Source organism: Callorhinus ursinus, unplaced genomic scaffold (genome assembly GCF_003265705.2).
Source record: "Callorhinus ursinus isolate GAN/ISIS: 27379988/994484 unplaced genomic scaffold, GSC_fseal_2.0 scaffold81, whole genome shotgun sequence".
In the NCBI taxonomy this organism is placed as follows: domain Eukaryota; kingdom Metazoa; phylum Chordata; class Mammalia; order Carnivora; family Otariidae; genus Callorhinus; species Callorhinus ursinus.
In genome coordinates, this window is record NW_027397143.1 from 1,331,348 (window position 1) to 1,346,117 (window position 14,770).

Consider the following 14,770-nt stretch of genomic DNA (forward strand, 5'->3'; position numbering starts at 1 on the left):
GGCTGGACATCCGCATGTGGGTCTGGCATTCAAAGTGTCACTGGCCACATGGGTGCTGGAGTGTGTGTGTGGGATTTGAGCCAGAGGGGGCGACACGGTGGGATCCGTGGGTTGGAAGATGCAGGAGATGGAAGGGATGTGGGGGTAGGGAAAGAGGCAGTGGGCTCAGGTGAATTGTGTGAATTGGGGTACAGTGACGCTGTATTTGCTGGTGATGATGAGGCATTGGTCAATGCCGTGGGAGGGAGGGTGGCTGGAGGTCCAGCTCACTGAAGGAGGCCTGGGTGTGCGAGGGGCTTCTGTGTGCATATCAAGATCCCCCAGGACCGACCCAGAAGGAGAGTTGGTGGGAGGGCTGCAGACCCAGGAGGTCAAACCCACAAGCAATGAGGGGGATGTGCCGGCGTCAGGGCTGACATATCGCTACTCCAATCTCCACATTGGGCCCAGGGTGCTGTTTTCAAGATGCAGATCCGAGCATGGCACCCCTTCTCCCCCCAGTCTTCATTTTCCCATTGTTCTTAGGGACAAAGGCTCCAATCCCACGTCACATGCTGCGATCTGTCCCTGACTCTCCACCTGAGCCCCTTGAACCCATGGGAAGAGGGGCCGTGTTACTAAGGGGTGCTGGGCAGACTGGTGGTTATCAGGACAAAGTGAAGCTGGATCTGTGCCTCAGCATGAGCCACGATAAATTCCAGAAGGATCAAAAGACTTACAGGTTTAAAAAATTCATAAAAATCTTAGAGGAAAACAGACCCATAAATACAGAGAACAAACTGGTGGTGGCCAGAAGAAGAGGGAGATGAAGGGGGTGGGGGATGCAGGCTTCCAGTTACGGAATGAACAACTCACGGGGATGAAAAGTACAGCGTAGGGAATATAGCCAATGATAGCGTAATAATGTTGTATGGGGACAGATGGGAGCTACACGTGTAATGAGCACACACAACCTGTAGAGAAGTTGAATCACTATGTTGTACACCTGAAGCTAATGTAACATGGCGTGGCAACTATACTTCAATTTAAAAAAAATATCCTAGAGGAAATTCCTTTCTAACCGTGGAGAGGGAAAGGCTTTTCCAACTACAGTCCCTAATCAGAAGCCATAAAATGAAAGTCTGATTCAACCGTATAAAACCAAAAATGCCTACAAGGCAGAAAGCACCATAAGCAAAGTCAAAAGCCAAAGTGGGAAAAATATTTCTGACTCATGTCACAAAGGCTGATGTACCTTGATGTAAAAATGCCCCTAGAAATCAACTCTAAAAACATCAAAAATGTAACAATATGCCTTGGAGCTTGTTCTCCATTAGAACACACAGAATCACATTAGTCTTTTTTCACAGCTGTGTGGTATTCCATTTAGAGTTGAAACGTACCTAAACGTACCTCCGCATTTCCACTGTCCTATTTCTAATTTTTGGCCATTGCAAATAGTTCTGCTATGGATATTTTTATTTTTTATGTTATTTTTATTTTTTTTAAGATTTTATTTATTTATATGACACAGAGAGAGAGAGAGAGAGACAGCTAGAGAGGGAATACAAGCAGCGGGAGCGGGAGTGGGAGAGGGAGAAGCAGGCTCCCCGCTGAGCAGGGAGCCCGATGCAGGGCTCGATCCCAGGACCCTGGGATCATGACCTGAGCCGAAGGCAATTGCTTAACAACTGAGCCACCCAGGCGCCCCTGGATATTTTTATATACCTGTCCTTTTAACAGATATTTGTAACACATATATGTAACACATATACGTAATACAGATGTGTTAACACATCTACAGAATACATTTCTAGAAGGATCAACGTTGTGGCAATTGGCACAAACATTTTAAGTCCTAATTAGCATTGCCAAATGGGTATCTGCTGTGATTATAGTTTTAACCATCATTTCTCATATTATGAATGAAGATTCGCTTTTGTTTCATATACTTAAAGTCTATTTATGTTTTCTTTCTTTTTTTTTTTTTTTTTAAGATTTTATTTACGTGACAGAGAGAGAGCCGGCGAGCAAGCAGGGTGAGCGGGAGAGGGAGAAGCAGGCTCACTGCTAAACAGGGACTCAACTGACTGAGCCACCCAGGCGCCCCTTACTGTTACATTTTTAAAAAGGTATGCAATAAAAAAAAAAACAATAAAAAAAAAAAGGTATGCAATAGTGTATTACTATTTATTTAGTCATTTGAGCTAAGAAAAAAACCCGAGAGGCTTTTGTTTGGATAAACATGGTACATCTCTGGGTGTGGACACAGACAGTGTTCATCAGGTTGCCTGTGGGGAGGGGCACTGAATGGCGGGAGGACAGAAGCAGGGGGGCGGGGGGAGGGGAGACTGACTCTCTCCCCCCCCCCCCCCCGGCTCTTTGGTGTCACTGGATGCATGTGTGGGGCTTACCAAGTCAGAAAAGGCAATAAGCTTTAACTGAAAATTGGGGGGAGTGAGGTCTGTGTTTTTGTCTGGTCCTCTGGCTGTGGCTGCCCTTTCTCACGCTCCCCTCTAAGCTTCCTCCAAGAAAGCTCAGACTGGGGGAGGGGGGGCGCAGTGGCTGAGCCTCTGACTCTTGGTTTCGGCTCAGGTCCTGATCTCAGGATCGTGAGATCGAGCCCCGTGTCAGGCTCCGTGCTCAGTGTGGAGTCCGCTTGAGATGCTCTCTCTCCCACCCCCTCTGCCCCTCCTGCTCATGCTCGCTCAAATAAATACATCTTTAAAAACAAAAACCCAGAAAGCTCAGACTGGGATTATCATTGGGAGCGCCCGGGGTCCTGAGCGTGCAACCCCGGGGGACCGGCGGGAGGAGGGGTTGTAAGAGTAGCCATCACTCACGCCCGACCTCCAGTGCTCTGGGAACTGCGCGGTTTCCCCAAACATCTCATTTAACCCACGCTGTGTCCTCCCCGGGCACAGGTTACAGATGAGAAGACAGGCTCAGAAAGGTTACCCTGCCCAAAGTCACGTCCCGCCCCCTTCGGGCCAGAACCCAGGCCGTCTGATTCTGAGCCTAACAAAGGGGGCGGAGAGAAACCGCTTTGGTAGCAAAAGCTTCCTCCAAGGTGCCCCGGAGTGTGCGTGGCACGTCTGAAGTCACCAAGCTAGTGAGGGGGCAGCCTGGGCTGGAGGCAGGTCTCGTGGGACCCCAAACCCACGGCACCATCCATGCCTCCAGAGGGGCGGCCAGCGTGGGAACGGCGGCATTCGGGAGAGTGGTCCCATCGCTAGAGGGGACAGGTCACATCTAGCCCGTCCGAGAGTCTCCAAGCACCCCAGCCGCCACCTCTCTCGGGTCCTGCTGGCCTGACATCACCAGGCCACCACTGCTTTCTATCAGCACTACCCCACAGCCTCCTAACTGACCTCCTCTGGGCCCCCCAACCCACCAACCGGCCTCTTAAAAAATGCCCAACCCTTCCCAGGGCTTCCCCTGGCACATGGAGTAGCATCCGAATTCCCCTGCACAGCTCTTCAGCCTGGCCCTGCACCTCCTCAGTGCCCATGGCCTTGGCCTCAGGATACCCACGTCCACCCCGGCCCCATGGTTGGCAGGCTGTGGCTTTTCCTCCTTTGCCGTCACTGGTATCCATCACAGCTACCTGCTCTATTTCCCTTCCAAGCACTTATCACCATCTTTAATTAGCAACCCCATTTCCTTGGGGGTCGTTTATGGTCTGTCAGTCCCCCTAACGAGGTCGCTCCCTGAGAGGTGGGACCCCAGCTGCCGGGCTTGCTGCTGTCTCCCTGCTGCCTTGCACAGGGCTGGCAGGCACAGCTCTTAGGGGATTGGGGGGGACAGACAGTCAGCTCATCACCACTTCCAAGCCCTGAGCAACCAACCATGCACAGGGTTTGGGCTGTGGCGGCCGTGGCCTGTGGACACGGATGCTATGGTCTTCAGGGAGCTGAGCATCCATGGGTGATGGATTGGGCGGAGGGCTAGGCTCAGGCCGTCCAGGGGTCCCTGTTTAGAAAGTGAGGCTGGCTGCAGGGCCTCCCACGGCCCGGCCCCGTTCTGCACCCAGCTGTCCAACATGTGTGCCAGGCATTGCCTGGATCCGTTGACTTTGCTATCAGGAATGTGGGGAACAATGAAATAAGAGCCAGATGACTTGGGAACTAAATAAAATGGGTCAGAGTAGAGGGTTCATTGATTTTGTGGCCTCTTGAACTGAACCGATGTAGCCCAAAAGGGGTTCCCAAACCGGGAACTCTTCGTCCCTCTGGGGAATAGACATTTCCTGAGGGTTTCCCAAAGGGTATATTCCTGGAAATCAAACTGGGAAGAATATTTCCTACTGCCTGGCAGGTGCCCAGCCCACACACCGGTTGGGGGGAGCGGGGTGCGGCAGCCTTGGTACCTGAGGCCCTGTGGACAGTCTGCACCTGCTCCTCTGTGTTGTGCCTGGACTCCTGAGTCCCGCTCTGCCTCTCCCCACTCAGCCTGCTCCGGGTAAGAGGCCTTGAAGACCCAGCCCACCACGAAGACAGAGACCTTCAGCCATGCTTCTCTGGGGCTTTTAAACGGAGCAGACTTTTTTTTTTTAAAGATTTTATTTATTTATTTGAGAGAGAGGGAGAGAATGAGAGTGGGAAGGGTCAGAGGGAGAAGCAGACTCCCTGCTGAGTGGGGAGCCCGATGCAGGACTCGATCCTGGGACTCTGGGATCATGACCTGGGCCAAAGGCAGTTGCTTAACCAACTGAGCCACCCAGGCGCCCGTTAAACTGAGTGGACTTTTAAATTGAGTTTGTGGGTAGATGAAATGAGGCTTGCAGGTTGGCAAATCCAGAGGCAGTAATGAGTCTGAGAGCTGACACTCAGCTCGGGTCTCTGGCCCAGATTTAATTTGGCCAGTACCATCAGGGAGGATAGAAGCATTAGAACCCCGACCCTCCAGCTGAGAAGCTCTAGATCCTGAGCAGGTGACCCCCCCTTCCTCTCTGGACTGCTACAAAGATTGAGGGACGCACTGCACAGGTGTAAGGTGCCCAGGACAGGGGTGGTACAGAAGAGTCACCAAACACCGATGTTGGCTAGAATGACAGCATTCTCTCTTTCTGTCACGCTCTCTCTTGGCATGCACACCCACACCTACACACAGACACACATGTGCGTGCACTCGCACACCCCTTAGATGGTAGGGTGGAGAGAAGCACAGCTGGTAGTTTTTTGTTCAGATGGCAATTATAAACTCCAGGGCAACCACTAAGAAAATTATTCCAAAAGTACGCTCCTAACTGAAAGCAGGTCTGAAGAGTGTCCCTTTGAGATGGCACCTCAGAAGGGCCCCAGCATTTTGGGCAGCACAGTCAGGGATAAGAATGCCTCCCTGGAAGTCAGGGTCAGACAGGCCAGCCTGGGCATGGAGGCTAATCTGGCAATCACCCCGTTCACACACTGTGCGGGGCAGGCCGTAGGTACTGATGAGAAGCCCGAATGGAAAGTAAACACATTGGATTTTGTTTTGTTTTTGTTATTGTTTTACGTAGGCTCCATACCGGGTGTGGAGCCTGACATGGAGCTCGATCCCAGGACCCTGAGATCATGACCTGAGCTGAAATCAAGTCGGCCGCCCAACTGACTGAGCCACCCAGGCGCCCCTCTGTGGATTCTTTTTTTTAAAGATTTTATTTATTGATTTGACAGAGAGAGAGAGAGAGAGAGAGAGCAGGAGTGGAGAGGGGAGGGGCAGAGGGAGAGGGAGAAGCAGACTCCCCACTGAGCAGGGAGCCCAACTTGGGGCTCGATCCCAGAACCGTGGCATCATGATCTGAACCGAAGGCAGACGCCCAACCAACTAAGCCACCCAGGTGCCCCTGTGGATTCTTTATATAAAAAAGTAAATAAATAAGTAGTGTGATCCAAAAGGCACTCAACACCATCAGCAAGAAGGCAATGCAAATCGAGACCACAATGAGACATCACCTCATATAGCATGGCTACTATAAAAAAATAACAAGTGTTAGTAAGGAGGTGGAGAAATTGGAAACTGTGCTCTGTTGGTGGGTTTACGTCTGGACTCTGGATTCTGTTTCATTGGTCTATGTGCCTAAAGGTGTCTGTTTTTATACCAGTACCATACTGTTTTGAAGCGTGATGCCTCTGGCTTTGTTCTTCTTTCTCAGGATTTCTTTGGGTATTTGGGGCTTTTAAAATCCATTTACATTTAATGTAATTGCTCGGGACACAGGATTTATGTGTGCCCATTTGGTATGTAATTTCTCTATGTTTTATGTCTTTTTTGTTCCTCTATGACCCATTATTGCTTCTTTTTTGTTAAATAGATATTTTCTACTGTACCATTTTAATTCTCTTGTTTCTGTTGCCATACTTTTGGAATAATTTTCCTAGTGGTTGCCTTGGAGTTTATAATTATCATCCTAATAAATAATTTGGTTTGGATGAATAACAGTTTACTTTCAGTTGTAAACAAATACTTTGCTCCCATATAGCTGTGTTAGTTATCTCCTTCTTTGTAATTTTAGTGTACTTTTATGAAATTACTATTTCGTACATCATAAGCCCATCAATACAGTTTTATCGTTATTGCTTTACACAACTGGCTTTTAAATCAGAAGAGAGAAAAGAGTTACAAATAAAAATACATTTATACTGTCTTTCATATTATGTAGCTACCTCATGAAGCTCTTTATTTCTGTATGTGGATTTAAATTACTGTCTAGGGGCACCTGGTGGTGCAGTTGGTAGGGTGGCTGATTCTTGGTTTTGGCTCAGGTCATGATCTCAGGGTCATGAGGTCGAGCCCTGCGTCAGGCTGCGCTCAGCGGGGAGTCTGCTTCTCTCTCTCTCCCTCTGCCCCTCCCCCCGCTTGCACTCTCTCTCTCTCTCTCTCTCTCTCTCAAATAAATAAGTCTCTTAAAAAAATAAATTACTGTCTCATGTCCTTTCACTTCGGATTGAAGGAATCACTTTAGTATTGCTTGTAGGACAGACTGATAGAAATATGTTCTCTCCACTTTTTTTTTAAATCCGGGCCTGTCTTAATTTCTCTTTCACTTTCGAAGTATACTTTTCCTGTAGATTTCTCTGTTAGCAGTTTTTTTTTCCTTTCACCACTTTGAATATGTCATCGCATTGACTTTTGGCTTTCATCCTTTTCATTAATAGCTGATTTCGTGAAAAGAAATCAGCTATGAATCTTACCAAGGATTCCCTTTCTGTGATGAGTCATTGTTCTCTTGCTGCTTTCAAGATTCTCTCTTCCTTTTTTTGCTTTTGGCAATGTGGCTATGATGTGCTTAGGTGTGGATCTCTTTGAGTTTATCCTCCTTGAAGTTTGCTGAGCTTCTTGGATGTGTAGAATAATATTTTTTGTTTATATTTGGGAAGGTTTTGGCCACTATTTCCTTATATATTCCTTCTGCCTCTTTCTCTCTCTTCCCTTCTGAGGCCTCCATTACATGTATATTGGCATACTTGACGGTGTCCCTCAGGTCTCTGAAACTCTGTTCATTTTTCCTTCATTCTTTTTTCTTTGTCTTCCTTAGACAGGATCATCTCAACTGATCTATCTTCAAGTTTGCTGATTCTTTCTTCTGCCAGCCCAAACCTACTGTTGAACCTCTTCAGTGAATTTTTTTCATTTTAGTTATTGTAATTTACAGCTTCAGAATTTCTATTTTTTTTAATATACTTTTTATCTATTGATAGTCTCTATTTGGTGGCACATAACTCTTCTGCTTTTCTTCAATTCTTTAGACTTGGTTTCCTTTAGTTCTTCAGACATAATTTATAATAGTCAACATAAAATCTTTTAGGGGGACCGGGGTGGCTCAGTCGGTTGAGCGTCCGACTCTTGATTTCAGCTCATGTCATGATCTCAGGGTCCTGAGATTGAGCCCTGTGTCCGGCTCCACCCTCAGCATGCAGTCTAAGCAGACTGTCCCTCTTCTCCTCCCCCTCCCCACGCTTGCTCTCTCTCTCTGTCTCTCAAATAAATCAATAAAATCTTTAAAAAAAAATCTTTGTCAAGTAAGTCCATCTGGGCTTCCTCACAGACGGTTTTTATTGACTGTTTTTTTTCCTTTTTCATTGCCATACTTTCTTATATCTTTGTGTGTCTCACAATTTTTTGTTAAACACTGGGCATTTCAAAGAATCTAATGTGGCTACTCTGGAAATTAGATATCCATCCTCCTTTCCAGGATTTGTTGTTGCTGTTTGTCATTATTGTTGCTCTTTGTTGGCTTAGGGGTTTTCCTGGACTAATTCTCCAAAGTGTATACTCTTTGTCATGTGCAGTTTCTGAATTCTCTCTTGGTTAGCTTAATGGTCAGCTGAGACAGAGGTGTCCTTTAATGCCTTGATCCAGTACGTCTCCCATTCTGTGCCAAGGGGCTCGTTGTGTGTGTTGGAACACAACTCCAGTGCTCTGCCAGGTTACAATTCTGCCTTTGCCTTCACTTCCTGCTTGAGCAGGGCCTCAAGGTCAGCCAGAAGTGAGACTTGGGGTTCTCTCAGGTCTTTTGTGGACATGTACACAGCCTTGCACATGAATGTGCCTTCTGGAGTCCCAGCAATATGCTGGAGCATTTCAAAGCCCCTCTGGGTGGCTCATCCCCTAGATTTTCATTTAAGTGTTTGTGTCAGCTTCTTCCTTGTTCCAACTGGTGTTGCTACCTTAGGCAGCTGTGACGTTAAACAATTGCTGCTGAGTGTTTTTGGCAAGCACTCCGGGATAGAGATTTCCCGGTGAGTGAGCTCTGCATCAGGTCAAATAGAGACAAGTCCTGTGTATGGGCTTTTCCTGGAAGCTGACAGATAATGACAAATCTCTGGGAATGAGCAGTTAGGGACTTTCAAATTGTTTTGCTTCCTTCAGTGGCTGCTACTTTTCACAGGTACTGTGGTTGTGAGATTGATGGTTTTTAAGGCTACCATGGGGCTGGGAAATGGGCGAGTTAAAATGCTACAAACCTCACTATTCTTAGCAAGATATTTGTCTTGAATAAACATTTCTTGGGTTGTTACTAGACATTAATTTCCAGAGTTCTGAAAAGGTCTATTTTTTCCTCTAGTGTTCTTGCTGCTTTTTATGGAGAAGCAGATTTTCAGAGGTCCTTACTCTACCATTCCAGAAGTGCTTCTTCCACTGGATTTTTAGAAAGGGTTTCTTGGGGTCAGGGTAGATTAAAAACCCTAGCACTGACATGGCAAAGACAGACCTGCATGATTGGTCTTAGTTCTTAAATCCCAGAAACTTCTGGAACTCTGAGACCTAAGAATGGCCCCCACGGTCCAGGGAAGGAAGGGAATGGCAATACTATGGTCTCCGTGGGCCACGGAACAAAGGAAGAGAACATTGTTGTATGAATCCGAACACAAAACATCAACGATTATCTTCTTACAGTCATTTGCCAACTATATGGCTCCTGTTCTAGAATTTTCCAGTGGGACTCATAGAACTCTTTCCTACCCTAAGAGCCCTAGACTCCTGGGGAACGCATGTGTAATATGCATAATTAAGGGTCCTCAAATCCAAATGCAAAGGAAGCATCATTAGTAGAATGAATAAATCTCTTCTGCACAGAGATGTACTTTCAAATGCATACTGGCACGAATAAATGCACAAATCCATTTAAAGCAAAGACAACAACAATAGAACCCTAGCACCGAGACTGCTGATCGAAGGCTGGCAGCTGCAGAGATGGGGTGAGCACCTCCATTTGCCTCCGCAGGTGTAGCATGGCCACCAGCCAAGCAGCATTCGGTTGCTTCGTCCTTGTGTCTCCCAACCCTTTATCCATCATTTACCCACCAGTCCCTCTTTCTTACTTCCTCCTCCCTTTCCTCCCTCTTTCCTGTCAACAAGCATTTACTGACGGTCTCCTGAGTGCCTAGGGGTCCGGTCCCGGCTTTGAGGAGCCCCTGCCTTGCTGGAGAAGGACAGGTGTGCAGAGCAGACCCCCCGCAGCCAGGTGTAGAAATGCTGGGACAGAGGGAGGTATCTGGGGAAGGGGGAGCCGGGGAGAGTGGAGGCTCTTGGGGATAGGCGGGTCTAGATGGAAAAAGAATCCTGCCCAAGGTCCCTAGAAAGAGGACCCCAGAGTGCAAGAGCAGTGTTGGGCTTCTCGGGCTGAGAAATGGGGGAGATGAGAAATCCATTCCATTACAATGGAGACGCATAAACACTGCAGGGCTCTGGAGGCGTTTTCCAGGCAAAGACTCCCACGGGCAGGGTGAGCTCTGTCTGCAGGTCTGGGGCGGAGGCGGCAGCAGCAGGAAGGCATCTCGGCCAGATACTGGCCCACCAGACAAAAAGAGCCTTTCTCCCTGGGACGCAGGAAAAGGCCTGGTTTGTGCAAGGGAAGGCGCCAAAGCCAGGATGTGCATGTATGCGAAACTATCTGGAAATAAACAGGGGGCCCCGCCAAAGCTAATCTGAGAGGGACATCTGCTCTGTGCTGCTCACACCATTCCCTGACAGGCAGAGAATCAGGACCCCGTGTGGGAAAGGTCACTGAAGGGAGGAGGGCCTGCCTACCCCTTGCCCAGCAGCTGACCTTACACAAGACATCCCCTTGGAGCCTCAGTTTCCTTATCTGCAAAATGGGGATGATACCATATTTTTATCTTTTGCAGGGCCCTGTGAAGGTCACATTAGATGAAGAACTTGAAAGGACCCAGCCCAGAGCCCAGTAAATCCTTGTCTTTGACTTTTAGATTGTCTTAAAGTGGAGGCCGAATTCTAAATGGATTTTTGAGGAAGCTGAGTAATATTATACTTTATCCTAAAAAAAAGTCCCTAAGTATTCCTCATTTCCTTCCAAAAAGGACACCAGAAGCTTACGATAAAATGCAATGAGACCTTTTACAAGGGTAGAAAGGAGAACTGAGTGATGCTGTGTGTTTTTGGAGAGCTGGTAGTGTGTGTGTGGAGGGGCGTGGGTTGTGGGTGATTACACACAAAACCCAGAGTAAAGAAAAGTCCTAGCAATCAAACACAAAAGAGCCTTCAGCTCTGGAAGTCAAAGGGAGCAGAGATCCATGAAGGGCATTTCCTAGCAGTGAACTCTAGGGAGCTTGTCTGTAAGTCCTCTGTATAGGGAATGAGATAAGGCAAGCATGCAGTGGTACAGGGGGCAGGAAGCCCGTGCCCAGGGCCCGGGAGAAGACTCAGAGGCGCAGAGAGAACCTGCCCCGTTTCCCCGCGGGGTGCGATCTGCCTGGGGTCCTGGTGAAGCTGCTTAGGGGCTGAGCATGGGCGCGTTCATTCCTTCCCTGTTGTGTGCACCTGCCTTCCCTGAGCCTACTGTGTGCTGGGCTCTGAAGACTCGGGGTGAGAGCCCCCAGCCAGCCGGGTTCGAGAAGGCTTTCTCTAGATATAAGGACAAAAGGGTAGTGAGCTTGGGCCGAGAGTCCAGGTAGAGGATGAGACACCCTGGGCGGGCTCAGAGTGGGAGGCTCCGACCCCCTGGGTGAAGCTGGAGGTGGGGGACATAGTGGGAGGAGAGGGGAGAGCCCCGAGAGGCGGTGGTGGCCTGGACAGAAGGGGGCACGGGTCCAAGGTGTTCGGAGGGGGAGACTGACCGGGACTCGGCGTGGGAACGGGGAAGGAAGGCATCGAGGATGCTGCCCTGGGGTCTGCACAGGGAAGCAGTGGCCGGAGGTCTCCCTGGGACGGCAGGGAGCCAGAGAACAGCAGGTGGGGGTGGGTTTGTGGGGTGCTGGTTTGAGGGGTGCTGGGTTTGTGGGGTGCTGGGTTTGTGGGGTACTGGGTTTGAGGGGTGCTGGGTTTGTGGGGTGCTGTTTTGGGGGTGCTGGTTTGAGGGGTGCTGGGTTTGTGGGGTGCTGGGTTTTGGGGGTGCTGGGTTTTGGGGGGTGCTGGGTTTGGGGAGTGCTGGGTTTTGGGGGGTGCTGGGTTCTGGGGAGGGGTGCTGGGTTTTGGGGGTACTGGGTTTTGGGGGGTGCTGGGCTTGTGGGGTGCTGGGTTTGTGGGGGTGCTGGGTTTGTGGGGGGTGCTGGTTTGGGGGAGTGCTGGGTTTGTGGGGGTGCTGGGTTTGTGGGGGGTGCTGGTTTGTGGGGGGTGCTGGTTTGTGGGAGTGCTGGGTTTGGGGGGTGCTGGGTTTGTGGGGGTGCTGGGTTTTGGGGCAGTGCTGGGTTTTGAGGGGGTGCTGTTTTGGGGGTGCTGGGTTTGGGGGTGCTGAGTTTTGGGGGTGCTGGGTTTGGGGGGGCACCTCCAACCTCAGGGCCCAGAGATGACTGGGGTGGAGGCGTCGAAAGCATCATGGGGGAGCCGGAGCCCCGGGGGTGGCAGAGAGGACAGAAGAGGGCCACGGGCAGGCTGGTTTGAGAGGCAAGTGGGGTCCTAGGGAACAGGTGGAGAGGGAGGGGTGGGAGATGTGGGAGTACATGCAGGCTGGCGCCGAGCCAGGGACACTGCGGTCGGCGGTGACTCCGGCCAAGCTGACGTCACCGGCAAGGCCGTGAAGAGACCAGAAGCCTGGGATGATGGAAGGCGAGGTGGGGAGTGGGCGTGGGGGCAGGGGGGTCTGGAAACTTCACGGTCTTGGGGGTTGGGGCTGTGCAGGGTGAGTGCATTTTGGGTGAAATGAAGGTGGCAGGAGGGAGGGGGTGGCGAGTAGAGGTGAGTCTGCGGGTTGTGTGGCAGGGAGGTCGAGGAGTCAGGGGAAGGACAGTCCAGGTCTGGGGAGGGCAGGGGACGCACCCAGGAGGGCCATCGGCAGCCCCCACAAAGGGAAGAGGATGTTTCAGGGGCTGACAGTGACCTTCAGGGAGTGGCCAAGGGCACAGAGGGACTGTCCCTGGAACTGCAGATACCGAGAAGCTAAGGCAGTACTGGACCCATGACTCGGGGGACAATGGTCAGCTGGAAGGGAGAGGAAGGCCTGGCTCCGGGTCTGAGCATCCCGAGTTATGGGGCAGGGTGGGGACCAGCACCTCCGGCCAGGGCTCAGGTCAGGTCTCAAGGTCAAGGGCAGACTTCCAGGGCTGGGTTTGGAAACCAAGAAAACCGGGGACTCACCGGGGTCGCCTCTTCTTCCAGCCTTGCCGCGCCGTCCGGGAGGGCCTGGGCAGGAGAACAAAGACAGACTGGTTGAGAAGGGAAGCCAGCAGGCTTGGGTGCAGCCCACCCACCCCGCGCCGGTGCCCACCGCCCACCGCCCTGCTGGCGGCATCCTTCCCCTTCCTCGCCATCCAGTCACCAGTCTTTCACGAGTCATTCTCCACTCCCAGAGACTGACTCCCTGGAACTGCAAGGGCAGAAGAGTCTGCCTCTGAGAAACTGGATCTGGGACAATAGAGCCGAGCGAGGTTGGGAGTCCTTTTACGAAAGCCCCGACAAACGCTTTTCAATATCCCCCAAGGTAAAATGTTAGAGACGACACACCACATACACTACCGTGGCCTTCCAAATGCCTGAACTCAGGAACAGCAGGTACTGTTCTGTCCACCGCCTAACCCTCCTCCGCCCTCCAGAACCTTCCGCACCCCTCCCCCACAACCCCGGGGGAGCGGCTCATGAATTTCTCGTGATTGATTGCACTTAAGGTCCACCCCAACGCATCCTCCGTCCATAGGTTGTGAAGCCTTTCTGAATTTGTGATGCGGACCACCCTGCCTCCACCTTCTCCCCACTATGCTCACATCAGTCCCCAGACCCAGCGACCACGATGCTGAAGGAGGAGAATGCCGACCAGCCCCCGGCCCCGAGTCAGGGGATGTTTTCTCAGGTGCTGGGGGAATAGGTGTGCAGAAGTGAAGGTGTACGTACTAGACTGCCGTTTGAGATGCATGTGACACCTCTCCGTCCATGGTGCCCACCGGCTGCACACTGGCCTGCTGGGGCCCCGGGGGCGGTAGATCTACAGGTTCGGTCGGTATTGCAAGGAACTGCTCTTTCCTATCAAAGTCAACCTTAACCTCCCTCCCAAATCCCCGGAACAACCAAAGGGAAGAAGCAGAGGCTGTCCATGAATCAGGTCCGAGGCAGGATGGTTTACTAAAAAATTCACGTGGGTGAATTTTGAGCCTGGGTGGCTCAGTCAGTTGAGCGTCTGCCTTCGGCTCAGGTCATAATCTCGGGGTCCTGGGATCGAGTCCCATGTCAGGCTCCCTGCTCATCGGAGAGCCTGCTTCTCCCTCTCCCTCTGTGCTCTCCCTCTCTCAAACAAATAAATTAAATCTTTAAAAAAATTAAAAAAAAATTGTATGTATGAATTTTCCTTCTTTCCTCCTGGTTTCAAGCGGGCAGTCACTGTGCGCCCCAGACCAGGGATCGGGACGGAGTGGAAAAGCAGAAGAAGCCCAGGGCCAACGGCCCTTCTAGACTTTTGTTCAGGAGAGTCCTGAATGATGAGGAGGGAGGGTCTTTAAGGAAAAGAGAGAGAGAGAGAAGAAAGACTCCTCTGGATGTGGAGGGGGCCCCTTTGTGCTATGTTACACCCTAAAACCTTTGCAGGTGTCTGGGGGTGATCGTATGTATACACCACGTATTGTTCATCCATTCATCTTGTCCGGTGATGGATGCTTGGGTTGTTTCCACCTCTTGACTATTGTGAATAGTGCTGGGATGGACATGTGGGTAAAACTACCACCTCAAGATCCTGTTTCCAGTGCTTTTGGATGTATACCTACAAGCAGTAGGTATATACTGGGTCATACAGTAATCCCATTTTTAATTTTTGGAGGAACCTCCATATCGTTTTCTATGCTGACAACACCATTTTACGTTCCCACCAATGAAGGCTTCAATTTCCCCATAGCCTTGTTGACACTTGGGTTTTGTTTTATATTTT

General features: G+C 50.4%; 1 protein-coding gene across 1 annotated transcript in view; it reads right to left on the minus strand.

The window, feature by feature from the left end:
• Positions 1 to 14,770, minus strand: part of COL23A1 (collagen type XXIII alpha 1 chain) — a 308,128-nt gene that overhangs the window by 52,190 nt on the left and 241,168 nt on the right. The window contains exon 3 of the mRNA XM_025862720.2: positions 12,997 to 13,041. Within this exon, the coding sequence (XP_025718505.1) occupies positions 12,997 to 13,041 (45 nt within the window). The remainder of the gene's footprint in view (positions 1 to 12,996; positions 13,042 to 14,770) is intronic.